Source organism: Hyposmocoma kahamanoa, unplaced genomic scaffold (assembly GCF_003589595.1).
Source record: "Hyposmocoma kahamanoa isolate Upper Pololo Valley unplaced genomic scaffold, ASM358959v1 86, whole genome shotgun sequence".
NCBI classification, from domain to species: domain Eukaryota; kingdom Metazoa; phylum Arthropoda; class Insecta; order Lepidoptera; family Cosmopterigidae; genus Hyposmocoma; species Hyposmocoma kahamanoa.
This window is the reverse complement of record NW_020654289.1, coordinates 15,317,719-15,332,260: the sequence shown is the minus strand read 5'-3', so window position 1 is coordinate 15,332,260 and position 14,542 is coordinate 15,317,719. Positions and strand designations below refer to the sequence as shown.

General features: G+C 35.2%; 1 protein-coding gene across 3 annotated transcripts; it reads left to right on the top strand.

The window, feature by feature from the left end:
• Nucleotides 1-4,055: 4,055 nt before the first annotated feature.
• LOC113234621 (tropomyosin-1) lies at nucleotides 4,056-14,361 on the top strand. 3 transcript variants are annotated; one of them, XM_026469975.1, is made up of 7 exons: nucleotides 4,056-4,119; nucleotides 8,426-8,592; nucleotides 9,050-9,309; nucleotides 10,113-10,230; nucleotides 11,338-11,439; nucleotides 11,640-11,817; nucleotides 14,173-14,361. In XM_026469975.1, the coding sequence occupies exons 2-7, from the start codon at nucleotides 8,479-8,481 to the stop codon at nucleotides 14,253-14,255; spliced, it is 855 nt and encodes a 284-aa protein (XP_026325760.1). In that variant the 5' UTR covers nucleotides 4,056-4,119; nucleotides 8,426-8,478; the 3' UTR covers nucleotides 14,256-14,361. The 3 variants fall into 3 exon arrangements, with proteins under 3 accessions (XP_026325760.1, XP_026325762.1, XP_026325763.1); XM_026469977.1 differs by lacking the exon at nucleotides 14,173-14,361 and adding an exon at nucleotides 12,460-12,652; XM_026469978.1 differs by lacking the exon at nucleotides 4,056-4,119 and adding an exon at nucleotides 4,227-4,249.
• Nucleotides 14,362-14,542: the final 181 nt, after the last annotated feature.

The window sequence follows — 14,542 nt, the reverse complement described above, 5'->3', positions numbered from 1 at the left end:
GATATAGGAATTTAAATAAAAGTAATGAATAAATTATTATAATTTTATTACAGACTACAACAAGCGCTCAAACTGTCTGTTTGCACCGGCATCAATACATGCACGGCAACGCCTTAAAAATGACCTTTTCACCAATCGTGCATATCGTCGTAAATTTATCTGTTGTACAGCTTCCGTGATTCTTCGTCGTAATTCGGCAACGTTTGATATCGGTTTTGCATAAACTTTTTTTATTTGAGACAACCCCTGTAAAAAAGTTTAGGGGGTTCAAATCTGAAGAACAGGGTATCAGATCTACTGGAAGACGTGCAATTTTGTGGTCACCCCGTTCTTAGGTACATATTTTTTACAGTATGGGGTGTCAAAATTACCTCGAAAAAAAATCTGCTAAAAATTTCAAGAAAAAATTAAATACATTACTTTTTGTGATGAAACTTTAGCAATTCGGCTTTTCTTTTGCATTGTGTTCATTAGGTGAGCTATTTAGGTTACCGCAAAATTAGCAAATTTGTAATTGTAGTACTTAAAAATGGCGTACAGGTCGTACATTTTCAACATTTTTCATTAAAATGCTTATATCACAAAAAAACCATGACTCTGATTTTTTCAATTTTTTTTTTCTGGGTTGTTACAAACTAGGCAACAGTCTGTTCTCAGGTTATCGTTGAGTTTTAGGACCCCCTGTATAACTAGCTTGATATTATCTGTGGATAAACACATGATAACAATAAAAAACCTGAACATGAAAGTTATGTATACACTAGGTACTTTGGGAGAACTGACGATGACTTTTTTAGTCATTGTTAGTTCCCTGAAATAATTAGTTAAAAACTTTTTAAAATGGGTCCTGTATGATGAACAAGAATAATGATTTGATGAATAATGATTCACATAAAAATAATGAAGGCAAATAATAAATATATTCCGTAAAAATAGCTAACCTAAATTCCCTACAATGTTGTCGCGACGATGTACATTTGTAGAAATTCTGCAACCGTCGCGATATTGCCTATTCTCAAAAAATTACGTAATACGTGGTGCGCACAATAAGCTACCGGAATGAATAACAAAAAAATACTATAAATGGTCAGAAATGAATTTATTGTTTCTCAAAGTAGTCTCCGTTAGCGTTAAAGCACTTTTTCATACGAATAAACCAATTTTGAAAACATTTATGCCACTCCTCTGTGACAATCTCTGAAACATATTTTCATACTCTTCGACAGCCTCTTCAGATTATGAAAATCGTTGACTGCGTAACTGGTTCTTAATTTTTGGAAATAAATAAAAGTCACAAGGTGCCAGGTCGGGACTGTACGCGGGTTGGCTCATAAGGTCAACGTTGTTCATCTTCAAAAATTTATTCGTGTGAGAACTGGCATTATTAATGTGGTGCAAGATGATACGGTGTTTACAGTTATTTTTACGGAGTTTGTACGAACTTCCGGCAAACAAATGGTCGTGTACCAATCACTATCCACGGTACAACGATTCTCCAAAGCAACAGTAGCCACGTGTACAGTTTTATTAAAAAAAGAAGCAATTATCCGCTTAGAGGCACTTTGCATGCGCGCCATTTTGGTTGGTTTCGGTTCATTTCGAAAGACCCATACACTCGATTGCTGCTTTGTTTTGGGATCATAACTATAAATCCATGTTTCGTCACTTGTTACTATGTCCCACACCAAATTTGACGCCTCTTCGTTGAATCTGGTACGCATGGCATTGCACCAAGTGACGCTATCCGTTTTTTGAGCCTCAGTCAAATTGTGTGGGATCCACCGAGAGCACAGCTTTTTCACACCCAAATGTTTATGTAGTATTGATTGTATTTGACTCATTGAATCTCATGGTACGTTACATGCTTGTTTGTTTTGATCATACGGCGCACAGTATCGATGTTTTTGTTGTTCACAGCAGTGGACGGGAGACCATCTTGAAATTCGTCAATGAGATCACACATCACACGACCGCGTTTGAATTCTGCAAATCAGCTATAATAATATAATAATAACGCTCACACTCAACATAAGTAGTCGCCTTACATGGCGCTTCATTGCCAAAAGCATTTTGAAGCCGAGGAAAGCTCCACTGAGCTGTTAACTTACCCTTAAAGTCGTAGAAAATCATGCTACGAAAATTTTCACGAGTTAAATCCATGGTGATGTAGAGAATCAATTTCTAAAATGACTCCGCAAGTGGCAGACAGATGAAACAAACTGTATTCTACAGCCATAGAGTTCCATTTTCAAAAGTTGTAATTACTTTTTACATATTGTTTATGTAGGTGGCCAGTTCCGGAAACTTATAGTGCGCTCTATGTATAATTTTTTTGAAACAATAGCAAAATGGGGAGAAAAAAATCCGTTACGTTGCAACATTTTCGTATCTTGTTGCAACGAAATTAATTTTCTGTTTTTGTGAATATTTACGTAAAAATACAAGTTGAAACGCCTTACTTCCTTGTGGAATGTGATGTTGGTATCTATTTTATGTTTGTTTGACGTATTTTTACACTCATTTACCGTACATCACCGCGCATGATTTGTAGCTAAAATTCTAGAAAGTTGCAAGTTGACTTTGAGCACTGACGACCCGCCCGCTCGTGTAAGCCTGTTTGGGTACCTACAATTTGCCTCACTTAGCGTGTGCCGACTAGGTTTCTATGCGTTACTATTATATATTCTAAGCATAAAAGTATATCTACGAAAAAAAAGGAAAACGAAGAACAACTGCTCGAGAAAATGAACTTTTGTCGGTAATGGTAGCGACAAAAGTTCAAAAACGTTCCAATTCCGCATCTAACAAGCTTATTGGTATTTGTAACTTTTACCTTAGCATAGAATAAGTCTGCGTCCCGCAGTTGGACTACGACATGATACACGAATCGGACTTTTGTACAAAGGTTTCGAGAAACAATTTTATTTCTATGGACAAGAAGATAATACTTACAAACAAAACTAAAAACTTAGTAGGTCACGGGTAGGTATTGGTAAGTTAAAAATCACGGAATTTTTTTATATTTCCGACTATGTATCTACGGAGCCTGCCTATTTTAAAGGATATCGCCTAATAATAGGACCTTATGTAAGTTTTTTATTTTGATATACTGCTATCAAATTTTCGACAAGACTATTTTTTACGACTATTTTTTTAAAGACTATTTGTTATTACGCCAACTTTAAAGCTTTGAAGAATTCATAGTCGGCATTGTTTTTCGAACTTTACTTAGTGCTGCAAAAGTGAGATCAAAGTGTTCCCCGTCACTTTTTAATTTTGAAATTTGAGTACTACAAAAACTTGTCGAAATGAAATTATTTTTCTCGGATATAAATCGCGTATATTTGTTTTACATATGTGATTTAGATATCCTACGGCTACGAAAAAACAAGGAAAAACACAATTTCAAACCGAAACGCGAGATAGATCGTGTGACACTATAATAAATACACGGTGTAGTTATTCAATAAGGTTCCGAAGATATTATTAAGTAGCTGAGTCACGGTCAATTTATTTTACACTTTAACTTATAATGTTTATTGTTTCCTGTGCCTTAATAGCTATTTGCGATGAAAGCTGACCGTTTGAATGGAGCGTTACGCTAAATATAGGATGGGATCGGACACCGGATGAGCTTACTGAGGGATTGGAAAATCTGCAACGAGTCATTTGGCAGACTAGGGTAAGACTATACTTATTTATTTTTATTTAGTCGACATTGACAGCAACGCAGTGCAACGATCTATTGATTCAGATACCAACCGGTTAATCTGAAAATAGTTTGAAAAGGGTTGAATTTTGTTAATGGAATAGATTAGGAATTTTTTTAATTTTTAGTAGTCTTAATTGAGCTTTCCACGTTGAATGTAAAAATCCCAGGGTAAGTTACGGGTATCAGAGCATCGAGGGTCCTCAAGGTGTATCTATTATCAGAGGCCACCAGCAACAATAGTATGAATCGCGCGCGGGAGTGTGATGGCAAGTCTGTCGCGATTACGGTGTCGGATTGGAATCCTGGATTTTTGGCACCGAAAATAGTCTGGCGGGCGCGCGGAGATACCGTGAGGGCGGGCGCGCGCAGTGCGTGTCGCTCCGCCGTGTGAAGAGCCCGCTCGTGAGGTGAGCCCGCGCACCCAGGCCTGGATACTCCGGACCCTCACCAGCCCACGACCTGACCCCCAGTGTCGGATTCTGTGCAGTGAACTTGTGAAGTGTGGAGTATCCAAGCTTCTGGATTCGCAACTATTATGTGATTTCGTTCTGTGCTTTTCTTAATAGTTTTCCGAGATGTTCTTGAAAGTTCAGTTGGATATGTGTTAAATACACCTTCGGATGTTAGCCGTACGTAAAAGGATATTCTTGGAGGGAATGTTCGTGATGCGGGTATCGTGTTCGCGCTTTCCGAAGATGTGACTCAAATTTCAGCGCGCGCGCAACCTCGCTGAAAATAGTGACGTGCCGCCCGCGCCCGCGCCGCACCCTCCAACCGCCCGAATCGCTGCGTGTAACCTATTTGCGGCATGCCCGAACATCAGTATTTATTTAGCAAGATGAGGAAACTGCTCTCATTTTTATTTAGACATAGTCGTGCCCCATTTATCATATAATTAGGACGCATTCTGATTCACTCCGCACGATCACATTCTTCGACATAAAATATCAAATTCATGAAACAAATTCACATTTTTGAGTACTATTGCATTGATTGGAAGATAGCATAACATTACAGCTAATATGCTCTAGAGCACATACCTACTTAAAAGTAGTTAATTTAAGTAAACGTAATAAAAAAAAGTAAGTTTAAAAACACATTGAATACTCTTAGATAGAGATAGATAATGCCTACAAGGGCCTACAAAAAGAACTTATCTGAAACTCTAGCAGGCAGATTTGACTCTATTTGTGTAGGGTTTGCATAATACTGAAGTTCGTAATTTTTTAACAAGTAGCTACCAGGTAACTTGCGGTAAGCGAATGGTTGTGCGATTGGCATGCATTCAAGCTTGCAGCGCGTGTGAAGTGTTCGAAAGCATTTTGTTACAACAGCGAGCGCTTTCCGATGACGTACGATATTTATTACTTTGAACTATTTTTACTTGTAATAAAGTGAAAAGTAGAATTTAACAGGCATTAATCTTTACCTCTAGTCGTTGCTTTAATTTACATTTGTAAAATATACAATTTATCAGATATTTTCTGTTTAGATAAGTAAGAAGAAACTTTTTGTCGGTATTTCAGAGTAATTTCGGACATTTATTGGACCTCTTACGTTAGATGATTGGTCTATCATCTTACGCAAGTTAGCACAATTAGATGAAATACAACTCAACTGTATAAATTTTAAGGTAAATACTTTCTTAATGTAAAATACATATTGTATATGTCAAACTAGAGTTGAGTCAATCGTTAATAATAACTTTGGAATGAGAGTAGAAAGAGATGAATCAAACGGTTTGATGGTGTAGGAAAAACTTAAATAAAGGTGACTATTTTTTTTAAAGCAAACTATATGTAAGCATACATATAGTTCGCTTTACGACAACATAATATAACCATTGTATAGATATTATAATATGAAATATGTATTTACCTAAGTATTTATTAATTCCGTAGTAATTTAATATTTTTGCTATTGTTTTTTTTTTCATTATTTTATTACGAAATTTATGTGCACGTAAACCTTTTATTGTAATTTTTGTGTCCTGTATGTTGGTCTGCGGGAAGAAATTTCCTTTAAAAATAAGCAGTACCTTTTGTTGTGTTTTCCGTTTTACTAAATGTGATTTGAAAATGTGAAAAAATAAAATAAGAGTGTTAAATAATAACTATGAATATTTCCTCACGCGTAGCTTATTAGAAAACTTGACGGTAACTTAAAATTGATTTTAAACAAACTTCTACCAATCAAATCCTCGGCTAGGCATTTAATCATAGAGAATATTGGCAATAATTCTCCGAGTTGTTTAATATGCAACATTGGATCGGGTTGGAAAGTACGCCAAGTTCTAGTTACAACGAAATATCAAAATGGAGGCGTTGTGATTGGGGGATTCTTTGAGTAAAACGATAGTTCTGAATTTGTCCACCAGCAAAGATAAGTTGGTGAAATGTAACAGCTGTTAGCAAATGGTTATTTCGGTTGGGTTAACAATATCGGTAACATTTGACGGCATGCCAGAAATATCTTCGCGTCACTGGGCGTTATTTTCGCGTAAGCATTATGTTAGCTGTACGTGAATTTTTATTGGATATGTAAAGTTTTTTTCGAAGTTTTTATGGTTTTATAATTAATTTGTATTAATTTACGAATTCAGCTGTTATGTTCGTAGCTGAGTTAATTTACCTATTCGAATATTTTATTTTGTTAAGGAAATGAAACAATTTCTTCGGATTTAAATCTCGTATCGAGTCAGCGTTGATATAGGTAAAGGACTCGAAATCTTGTTTCAAAAAGAATTTACGCGATTTACATCCGAAAAAATAGTTTCATTTCCAATGAACCAATCGCGAAAACCTAAGAACTCGATTTATTTTATTTGTTTTGTCGATCCCTTAAATTTGGAAAACCCTTTTTTGATAATGGTGAAACGTTTTTCGGTTTAGATATTTTATTTTACAAATACGTAAGTGTTCAGTTGGTTCAATGATTCAATTCAATGGTGGCAACAAGAATTGCCACCAAAATTAGGTACAGAAACTAACCTGAAAATTACCCAATTATTGATGTTGCTCTTATCTACTGTAATGGATTACAATTCCTAGGGTATCCATATCTCCTGTGTACTTAGGCACACAATCGGAAATATGTATATATTTGTATGTAGATAGATCTTTGCAATATTACGAATATTAGTTACCTAAGTAATTAATATTCGTAATATTGCAGAGATAGAATGTTCTTCTTTAAATAAGGCCTCGTACATGAGGTAAGAGCTGCAAAAAGCGAGTAGTCGCTATCAGCTCAATGAATGCGAGTGACCTTGTCTTAACGAGTGCAAGCATAATGGAGAGTTATTTGAATAGTGCTACGTAGCTTTTGCTTCGTCGCACTAGGTCTACGAAAATCGTAGTTCAATTTGAAGATTTACACTAGTTTTTCATTCATGTAAGTTCTACGCCAATAAACATCTACAATATTCTTATTATTCTTGTCAAACTAAAGGAGTATAGAACATCTTTCTGGAGTTTTATTAACCTCGGATGTTCTGGATTCTTCATATAATGTTTTTCATAGTATCAAAACATTATGATTGCTTTTATGACTATTCTTTTTTGTTAGTACCGTTTTTGAAGTCGTCGACGATTGGCTAGCATTACGATTGGTATACACTGTTTGCGGGTAAACATACGCCTCCACTCTGCTATTTAAATGCCAAGCTGATGCCATCGCTTATTTCATTTCTGGAGAAGACGTAACGTTGTTTATATTAACAAGTCTTTTTAAATAAATAATTAGAAATATCTTGATATTTTTGAAATATGTTTAATGTAGTTATATATATTTTTGAAAAAAGACTAGGAGTAGGAGGTCCTCGAGAACATTGATCAATTCGATTGTATTTTTTGTGTATGTTACGGGATACTCTGATGATCCTTTTTTTGTTGGAAAGGGGCCACCTCAGTAGTGGTACCTACTATTTAATATTTTACATCTGTGGTTTGCAAATTACCCCAAATTTGCGATGAATCGGGTTTATTAGATTTCAACCACATTCCATTAACCGATTTCAATACTATTTGCAAATACACGTGATTACACAAACTTGTGAATCGGCTTTTTAAAGTTTCATTTATTCATGCTTCTAAAGAAAGAAAGCGGCAGAAATTTTAACAAATTTTCACGATTAAACATGAAATATGATAATTTGAATAAAAGTGGAAAGAAGATAAATTTATTTAATGTTAAATTAACGAGCTATTGACATCTTAGTATTAATGCGATAAATATAAACTCAAATTGAATGCAAATTAAAAAGCAGTAAAAAATTACGCTAGCATAGTTCCAGCAAGAGGCTACAGTTAGGCTGGATACACTTTATTATCAGATCAGGATTAATTACGGTATCGCTACCGACAATAGCCGCACACCAGACGAATTACACGACTTGTAACTAACTATTCTATACTGCTAACATGGATTATTAATGTTACCCATTGGAATCAAGTTATATTATCCATAGAGATCTACAGCTTACCACAGACGTATCTCTTTAAAAGGATAGATTCAAGTGCTTTTCCGCAATCAAATAGAACTTCAATATAGAATATTTGCGTAGATACTCGTATTCTAATAACATTTTCATAATAATCTATAATCAACTGAATTTTCTGTCAAAGGAACATCTCGGAAACAAGCTTGGGTCATTTGCCCTTTGAAAGATTTATAAAATAAAGTCAGTGTTAAAAACTAAACTTTGATTTTCAGGCCGTAACTGGCGTATTTTTCTAACCGAAAAGTGAAAACACAAAGTCGCCACCATGGACGCGATCAAGAAGAAGATGCAGGCGATGAAGCTGGAGAAGGACAATGCCATGGACAAGGCAGACACATGCGAACAGCAGGCTAGAGATGCCAACCTCCGTGCCGAGAAGGTAAAGAACTGAATCAAAAAGAAAAACCGGAGTTTCGATGTCTGGCTCTTTACATTGTATTTCTTTTACATTGTAAGAAAACTTGTCTGTCATCTTAATTACTGTCTTTTTTTTATTTTTAGATTAAAGGAAGGCATAAATAAGTTACGGTATATACATAGATATAAAATTAAATACGATATTAACGAAAACGGACATACCGACCGATGTCATAATTTTACTTTGTCGGTTTATGTCACCGTTTAAAATGATGGCGAAAACGTAAATTCCTCAACCTACTGGAGGTTAACGATTTTAATCGTCTCTGTGGTCGAACGGTTACCATGCTGGTCTGCTACGAATAGGTCCCGTGTTCGATTCCTGGGCCGGGAGCAATATTTTTATGACCTACATTTATGTCTCCCGTGAGTTTGTGCGTAATTGCATTATTGATCCAAATATTTTATTCTACACTTAGGTCAATGAAGAAGTCCGTGAGCTCCAGAAGAAGCTGGCACAGGTGGAAGAGGACAATATCCGCACCAAGGCTGCCCTCGAACAAGCCAACAAGGACCTCGAAGAGAAGGAGAAGACCCTTACAGCGACGGAGGCTGAGGTGGCCGCGCTCAACAGGAAAGTGCAGCAGATTGAGGAGGACCTCGAGAAGTCCGAAGAGAGGTCAGGCACTGCCCAGCAGAAACTTCTCGAAGCTCAGCAGTCCGCTGACGAGAACAACCGGTAAGGACCAAGATATATGTATCAAAACTATTTATAATTATATCAATACATAATTATCAACATAATAGGCATACGCATAGGCTTCGATCCGGACACGTTCCATTAAACAAAATTAAAAAAGTCTTAGTAATATATATGTACGGTCGTACATGCAATTTCTGTAGGTAAATATAGTTATTGATGTTGCTTTTATTTCTTTGACGACATCCGTGGTCGAGTTGCATGCACATCGGTTTTCATGTTGTCGCCAACTCTGAGGTCCCGGGTTCGATCCTCTGGCCGCGTCGATGTAGAAAACTAACTTTTCTATATTATCTCGGATCTGAGTGTTTGTGGTACCGTCGTTGTTTCCGATTTCCATAACACGAGTGCTTTAGTTACTTGCTTTGGGGTCAGAGCAACATATGTAATGTTGTCTAATATTTATTTATGTTTATGTAGTCCTTGCTTATGTTAGACTTGACACTGAGGGTCGTATTCTAGAACTCTACTCAATGCTCAAGTCAGGATTTGAGTATTGCAGTGATCACTGAAAATATCATACTCAAGTCCTTGCCATTAGGGTCGTATTTCCAGTGCTTGAAATCATACTCAAGTTTGCTCAAATCCTGACTTGAGCATTGAGTAGAGTTCTGGAATACGACCCTGAGATTTATAAACAGCCTGTCATCCATCATTCACAAAAATCTTTACTGAAATCTGTTATGCCCCACGTGTTACTCTGTCCTTGTATTTTTTTAGTACGTTGTACATATTGAATTAAGTACATATGCTATATCTCTAATAAAAATCTGTGTTTGCAGTATGTGCAAGGTATTGGAAAACAGAGCACAGCAGGATGAGGAGCGTATGGACCAGCTTACCAACCAGCTGAAGGAGGCCCGTCTCTTGGCTGAGGACGCCGACGGCAAGTCTGATGAGGTGAAAATGATAAACTACTATGTCGTCTCTTAGCAAACAGTACCGCTCAAGTTATTTTTCGAGTAATTTTAAAGGAGAGCGAAAATAAAGTAGGTACCTATAAAAGATTTTTAAAATTTATTTTTAATAATAGGTCAAAGTCAAAGTCAAATAATCTTTATTTCAACCTCATTCGTAGTTAACGTTCCCCTGAGAATAATGAGCATGAAACTAGGGGTTGCTCTTTGTTTACATTTGAATACATTTATCATTACAATATTTAATTTAAACATCTTAGATAGCGACTACCTGAAAGAGCTAAACATGGTAGTGACCCACTACTACGGATTTTTGTCATCCAAGTACGCAGAAGCTGTATAAATAACCTTTAGTATAATGCTTTTGTTTCACTATAGTTTTAAACCTCGTAAATGACAAATTTTGAATATCATTTAGAATCTCATTATAGAAGCGTATACACAGGTGTTACATTTATTTATTTTGGTTCTATAATTTTTATATATATTCGTTTATTTTGACTAGAGTAACGTTTAAAAGTAAAAACCACTCATTTTCGCCTTGAGTGGTGTCGATTGCTATGCGAAAATTTACATATTCGCATAGAAAATTCTGTACATTTTAATTCATAAAGTAGTAGTACCGTATTTTGGTGAAATCTTTATAATGTCACTTTATCACACTAATAAATCTATCATGTTTTGTCTATTCTATTTTGTCGGTTATCATCATCATCATCATCTTTAACTTACGTCTCACTGCTAGACATTAGTCTCTAAAAAGACGGACTAAACCACATTAGCCACCTTCGCCTAAGGCGGTTAGGGGACTTCAGACGCTTTCCAAGGGTGAGCCTTTAACATGCACGATGTATTCCTTCACTGTTAGAGAGAGGTAATGTTACTTAACATTTACAAATGTATGTAGCTTAGAAATGATACTGGCCGTTATAGGGATTCGAATAGCTCAAGTTATAAAATGGCAGAGACGTAATCCGTAACCAAAAATAAGTAATAAAATTGTAAGGTCCAAAATCACATTACATAAATTCTATTTATATACCCAAGTCTAAAACTATTTCTTGAATAAGAAGATATTGTTGATGTACAGGTTTCACGCAAGCTGGCCTTCGTTGAAGACGAACTCGAAGTCGCTGAGGACCGTGTCAAGTCTGGTGATGCCAAGATCTCAGAACTTGAAGAAGAATTGAAGGTAACGTGATTTTCAAAATATATTTCTAATGTTGGTTTTCATAAAGGATTAGGCACTTCTGAAGACGCTGGAGTGTACTAATATTTCCTAATCATTTTACAAAGAAAATAGCACATAAGAGAATGATTTTTTGATTCTTAATTCAAATCCAAGTCTAGCTAACGTAATTAATATCAGTCCAAACTTTATCTCTCACATAGGTCGTAGGTAACTCCCTGAAATCTCTGGAAGTATCAGAGGAGAAGGCAAACCAGCGCGTCGAGGAGTTCAAGAAGCAACTGAAGACCCTTACCAGCAAACTAAAGGAGGCTGAGGCCCGTGCCGAGTTCGCTGAGAAGACCGTCAAGAAACTGCAGAAGGAGGTCGACAGGCTCGAAGGTGCGTTTATTACATTTCGGGAGTTTTGTTTTTGGTGGATTAAAAGATGGGTGATGGTTGAAATGTCTGCAAATTTGAGAATTAAAGTTGATGATTTATTGAATGTGGATTGTATAAAATTTTGCTGCAAGTAAATATAACTTGAAACATACTAATAAATGTGTTGAAAATTGAATTTTTTTAACTACGGTTTATGAACTATGTTTGAAACACGTCTTTAATTGAAATTGTAATGGTGAATTAGTAATTCAAGATTATGTTCATATTCGCTTTAAATTTGCAGACATTTCCACGATTTTCAGCTATTTACATAAATAAAGCTTTTAATTTAAAAATAATGATCGCAAGACATAACATGAAAGGGAATGATATGACTTCCTTAAAAATGGCAAAGCTTCTTTATATGAAAATTTTGAATTAAAGAACTGGTTGTTCTATTAGAAAGTGCCGATTTCTTTCTAAAAATTATATCTCTAGAGTTATTTCTTATGCTTTTTTGATTACCAGTAAACCATAAACAAAACACATTATACAACCATTGCGATAGGACGGAGTATTTTCTCTAATTTGAGCAACCACTTCATAACTTATATTTATAGGCTAATTTAGATTAAGTGATTAACAAAATAACAAATTTTGCAGACTCATTGTTCAACGAGAAGGAGAAATACAAGGCGATATGCGATGACCTGGACGGCACATTCGCCGAACTGACAGGATACTAACCGTCCTAGTTGCTAGATTAAGATAATACCGTCCGTTTAGTCCTCCATCCAACATACAAAATAATGTGGATAAAAAATACCCTACCACACTTTATTACTACTATTTAGAAGACCCAAAAACCCCAAAGCATTTTAAGCGAAATTATCTTTTTTATATTGCTGGATTCCGTAACGTACGTGTTAAACGATGGTTGTATAACCAACTAATGTAGATAGTTTCAAACTCGATTATCACTGTCAAATTACGCTAAACTTTGTTAATCTATGAATCAAAATAGTTCAGACTCCGTAACAAATGTGGTAATCAATATTTTCTACTCATATGGAGAGATTAAAGTTATGTAGAGTTTTATTTTAGATAAATTTCACTATTTACCTTCAATGGGTTATGTGAATATCATAAGTTACAAAAAATCCTCCCGTGCCCCCTAGTAGATCTTAAAATTCTCCGATTTAACTAACCAATCCTAACCCTTAGATGTTTAAGGGATTGTCACTTCCATTAGAGTTGTAGACACTCTTACTTCTAAAGCATTCGCTGGCAATTGTTTAGAAACCATTCAGTTTATGCAATCAGACGGTTCATGATTAACTTTTATTTTACTGTTTGGAAAGAAACATCGAGTACACTATGAAAAGAAATTTGAAGAAGTTCTTTAAAACGATAATTTACTTTTGAACTATATATTGATTAACTCTACAATTGCATTGTATATTTTTGAGTCACAGATTCCATTGTAGTGAAACATTCTAATTACAATAAACATTACCTTCATTTGTTTAGTAATTAATATTTGGTATTATTCGTAGAACATAATGTACACCTAACCTATACATAAGTAATGACACATCTATGAGTTCTAGTGTTTTGTTTGCATAGTAAAATTTACGCAATACTCAATGCAATTGTTATGTCTTTTTGCAAAAACTGCATAGTACTTAGGCCCTGCTTTTCTCGTTGTGATTAACAGTCTTTTCGCTTTTCTGCTACCGAGTCGGATCAATGCTTCGAAGGTACTATTTTGTCTTCTAAACATATAAATTTTCCTGTATAAAACACCATAAAGCTGTGCTTCTGCTATAATTATTTTATTATTAATAATTTACATGAATAAATACTATACTTAACATTTACAGATTACCCTTTCCTCGATTTCTCTTATTGTTTACATTGTGTTGATACGCATTATGATTCGAGTGAACGTTTTCTTTTTTAGTAAATAAGGCTGCCTATCTTTCATTTTCCTAAATAATGTGAAGTTTAAATTTGAACATGTATGTATATGGTATATGATTTTGTTAATTAGATTAATATCAATTCATGTTTGTAACGTAGATAGGTTGTTTACCCCAACTATTGTTTTCATATAATATCTTTCCACGATGTGTGATCCCTGACTGTTGAAAATGCAAATTAATTAATAAGAAGATGTTTTAAGTTCTACAAAAAGATGAGAACATCCTTTAATGAACAGTATTTTTTATATTACTTGGTAAAGTGCATTTTTGTTTATTGATTTACTAGGTTCACTTTACTTAGAGAAAGGTTTCATAGCACTTTAAACATCTTTGCACTGTTCTGAGGCTGTTACCAAATTTGATTATTTAATTTATATAATGTATTTCACAGACGAGCTGGGCATCAACAAGGACAGGTACAAGAGTTTGGCCGACGAGATGGACTCCACCTTCGCCGAGCTGGCTGGCTATTAAGCACTCCATCCCCATACTACACATACACAACACCTCAATAACAACACACGCACAGCCTTGCTGCCACACACAACACAACACAAGATACGTGATGTTATATTTATTAATATTTTATGTAAATTTATTTACGATTTTCAATAAAATTAATTTATAACAACCGGAATGTGTATTGCTTTTGTTATTTACCCTTATATGTCGATAAAATATCTTGGTGTGACCCTCGACGTGAAGCTACGCTGGAAAGCTCACATCAAGAAGAAAAAAGAAAAAGTTAACATATGTTTCAA

Excerpts from the sequence above, each read along its gene's own strand:
- LOC113234621 (XM_026469975.1), top strand. The coding sequence starts at position 8,479 with ATGGACGCGATCAAGAAGAAGATGCAGGCGATGAAGCTGGAGAAGGAC. Across the intron at positions 10,231-11,337 it reads CCGACGGCAAGTCTGATGAG|GTTTCACGCAAGCTGGCCTT; the intron begins GTGAAAATGATA and ends GTTGATGTACAG. Across the intron at positions 11,440-11,639 it reads AACTTGAAGAAGAATTGAAG|GTCGTAGGTAACTCCCTGAA; the intron begins GTAACGTGATTT and ends TCTCTCACATAG.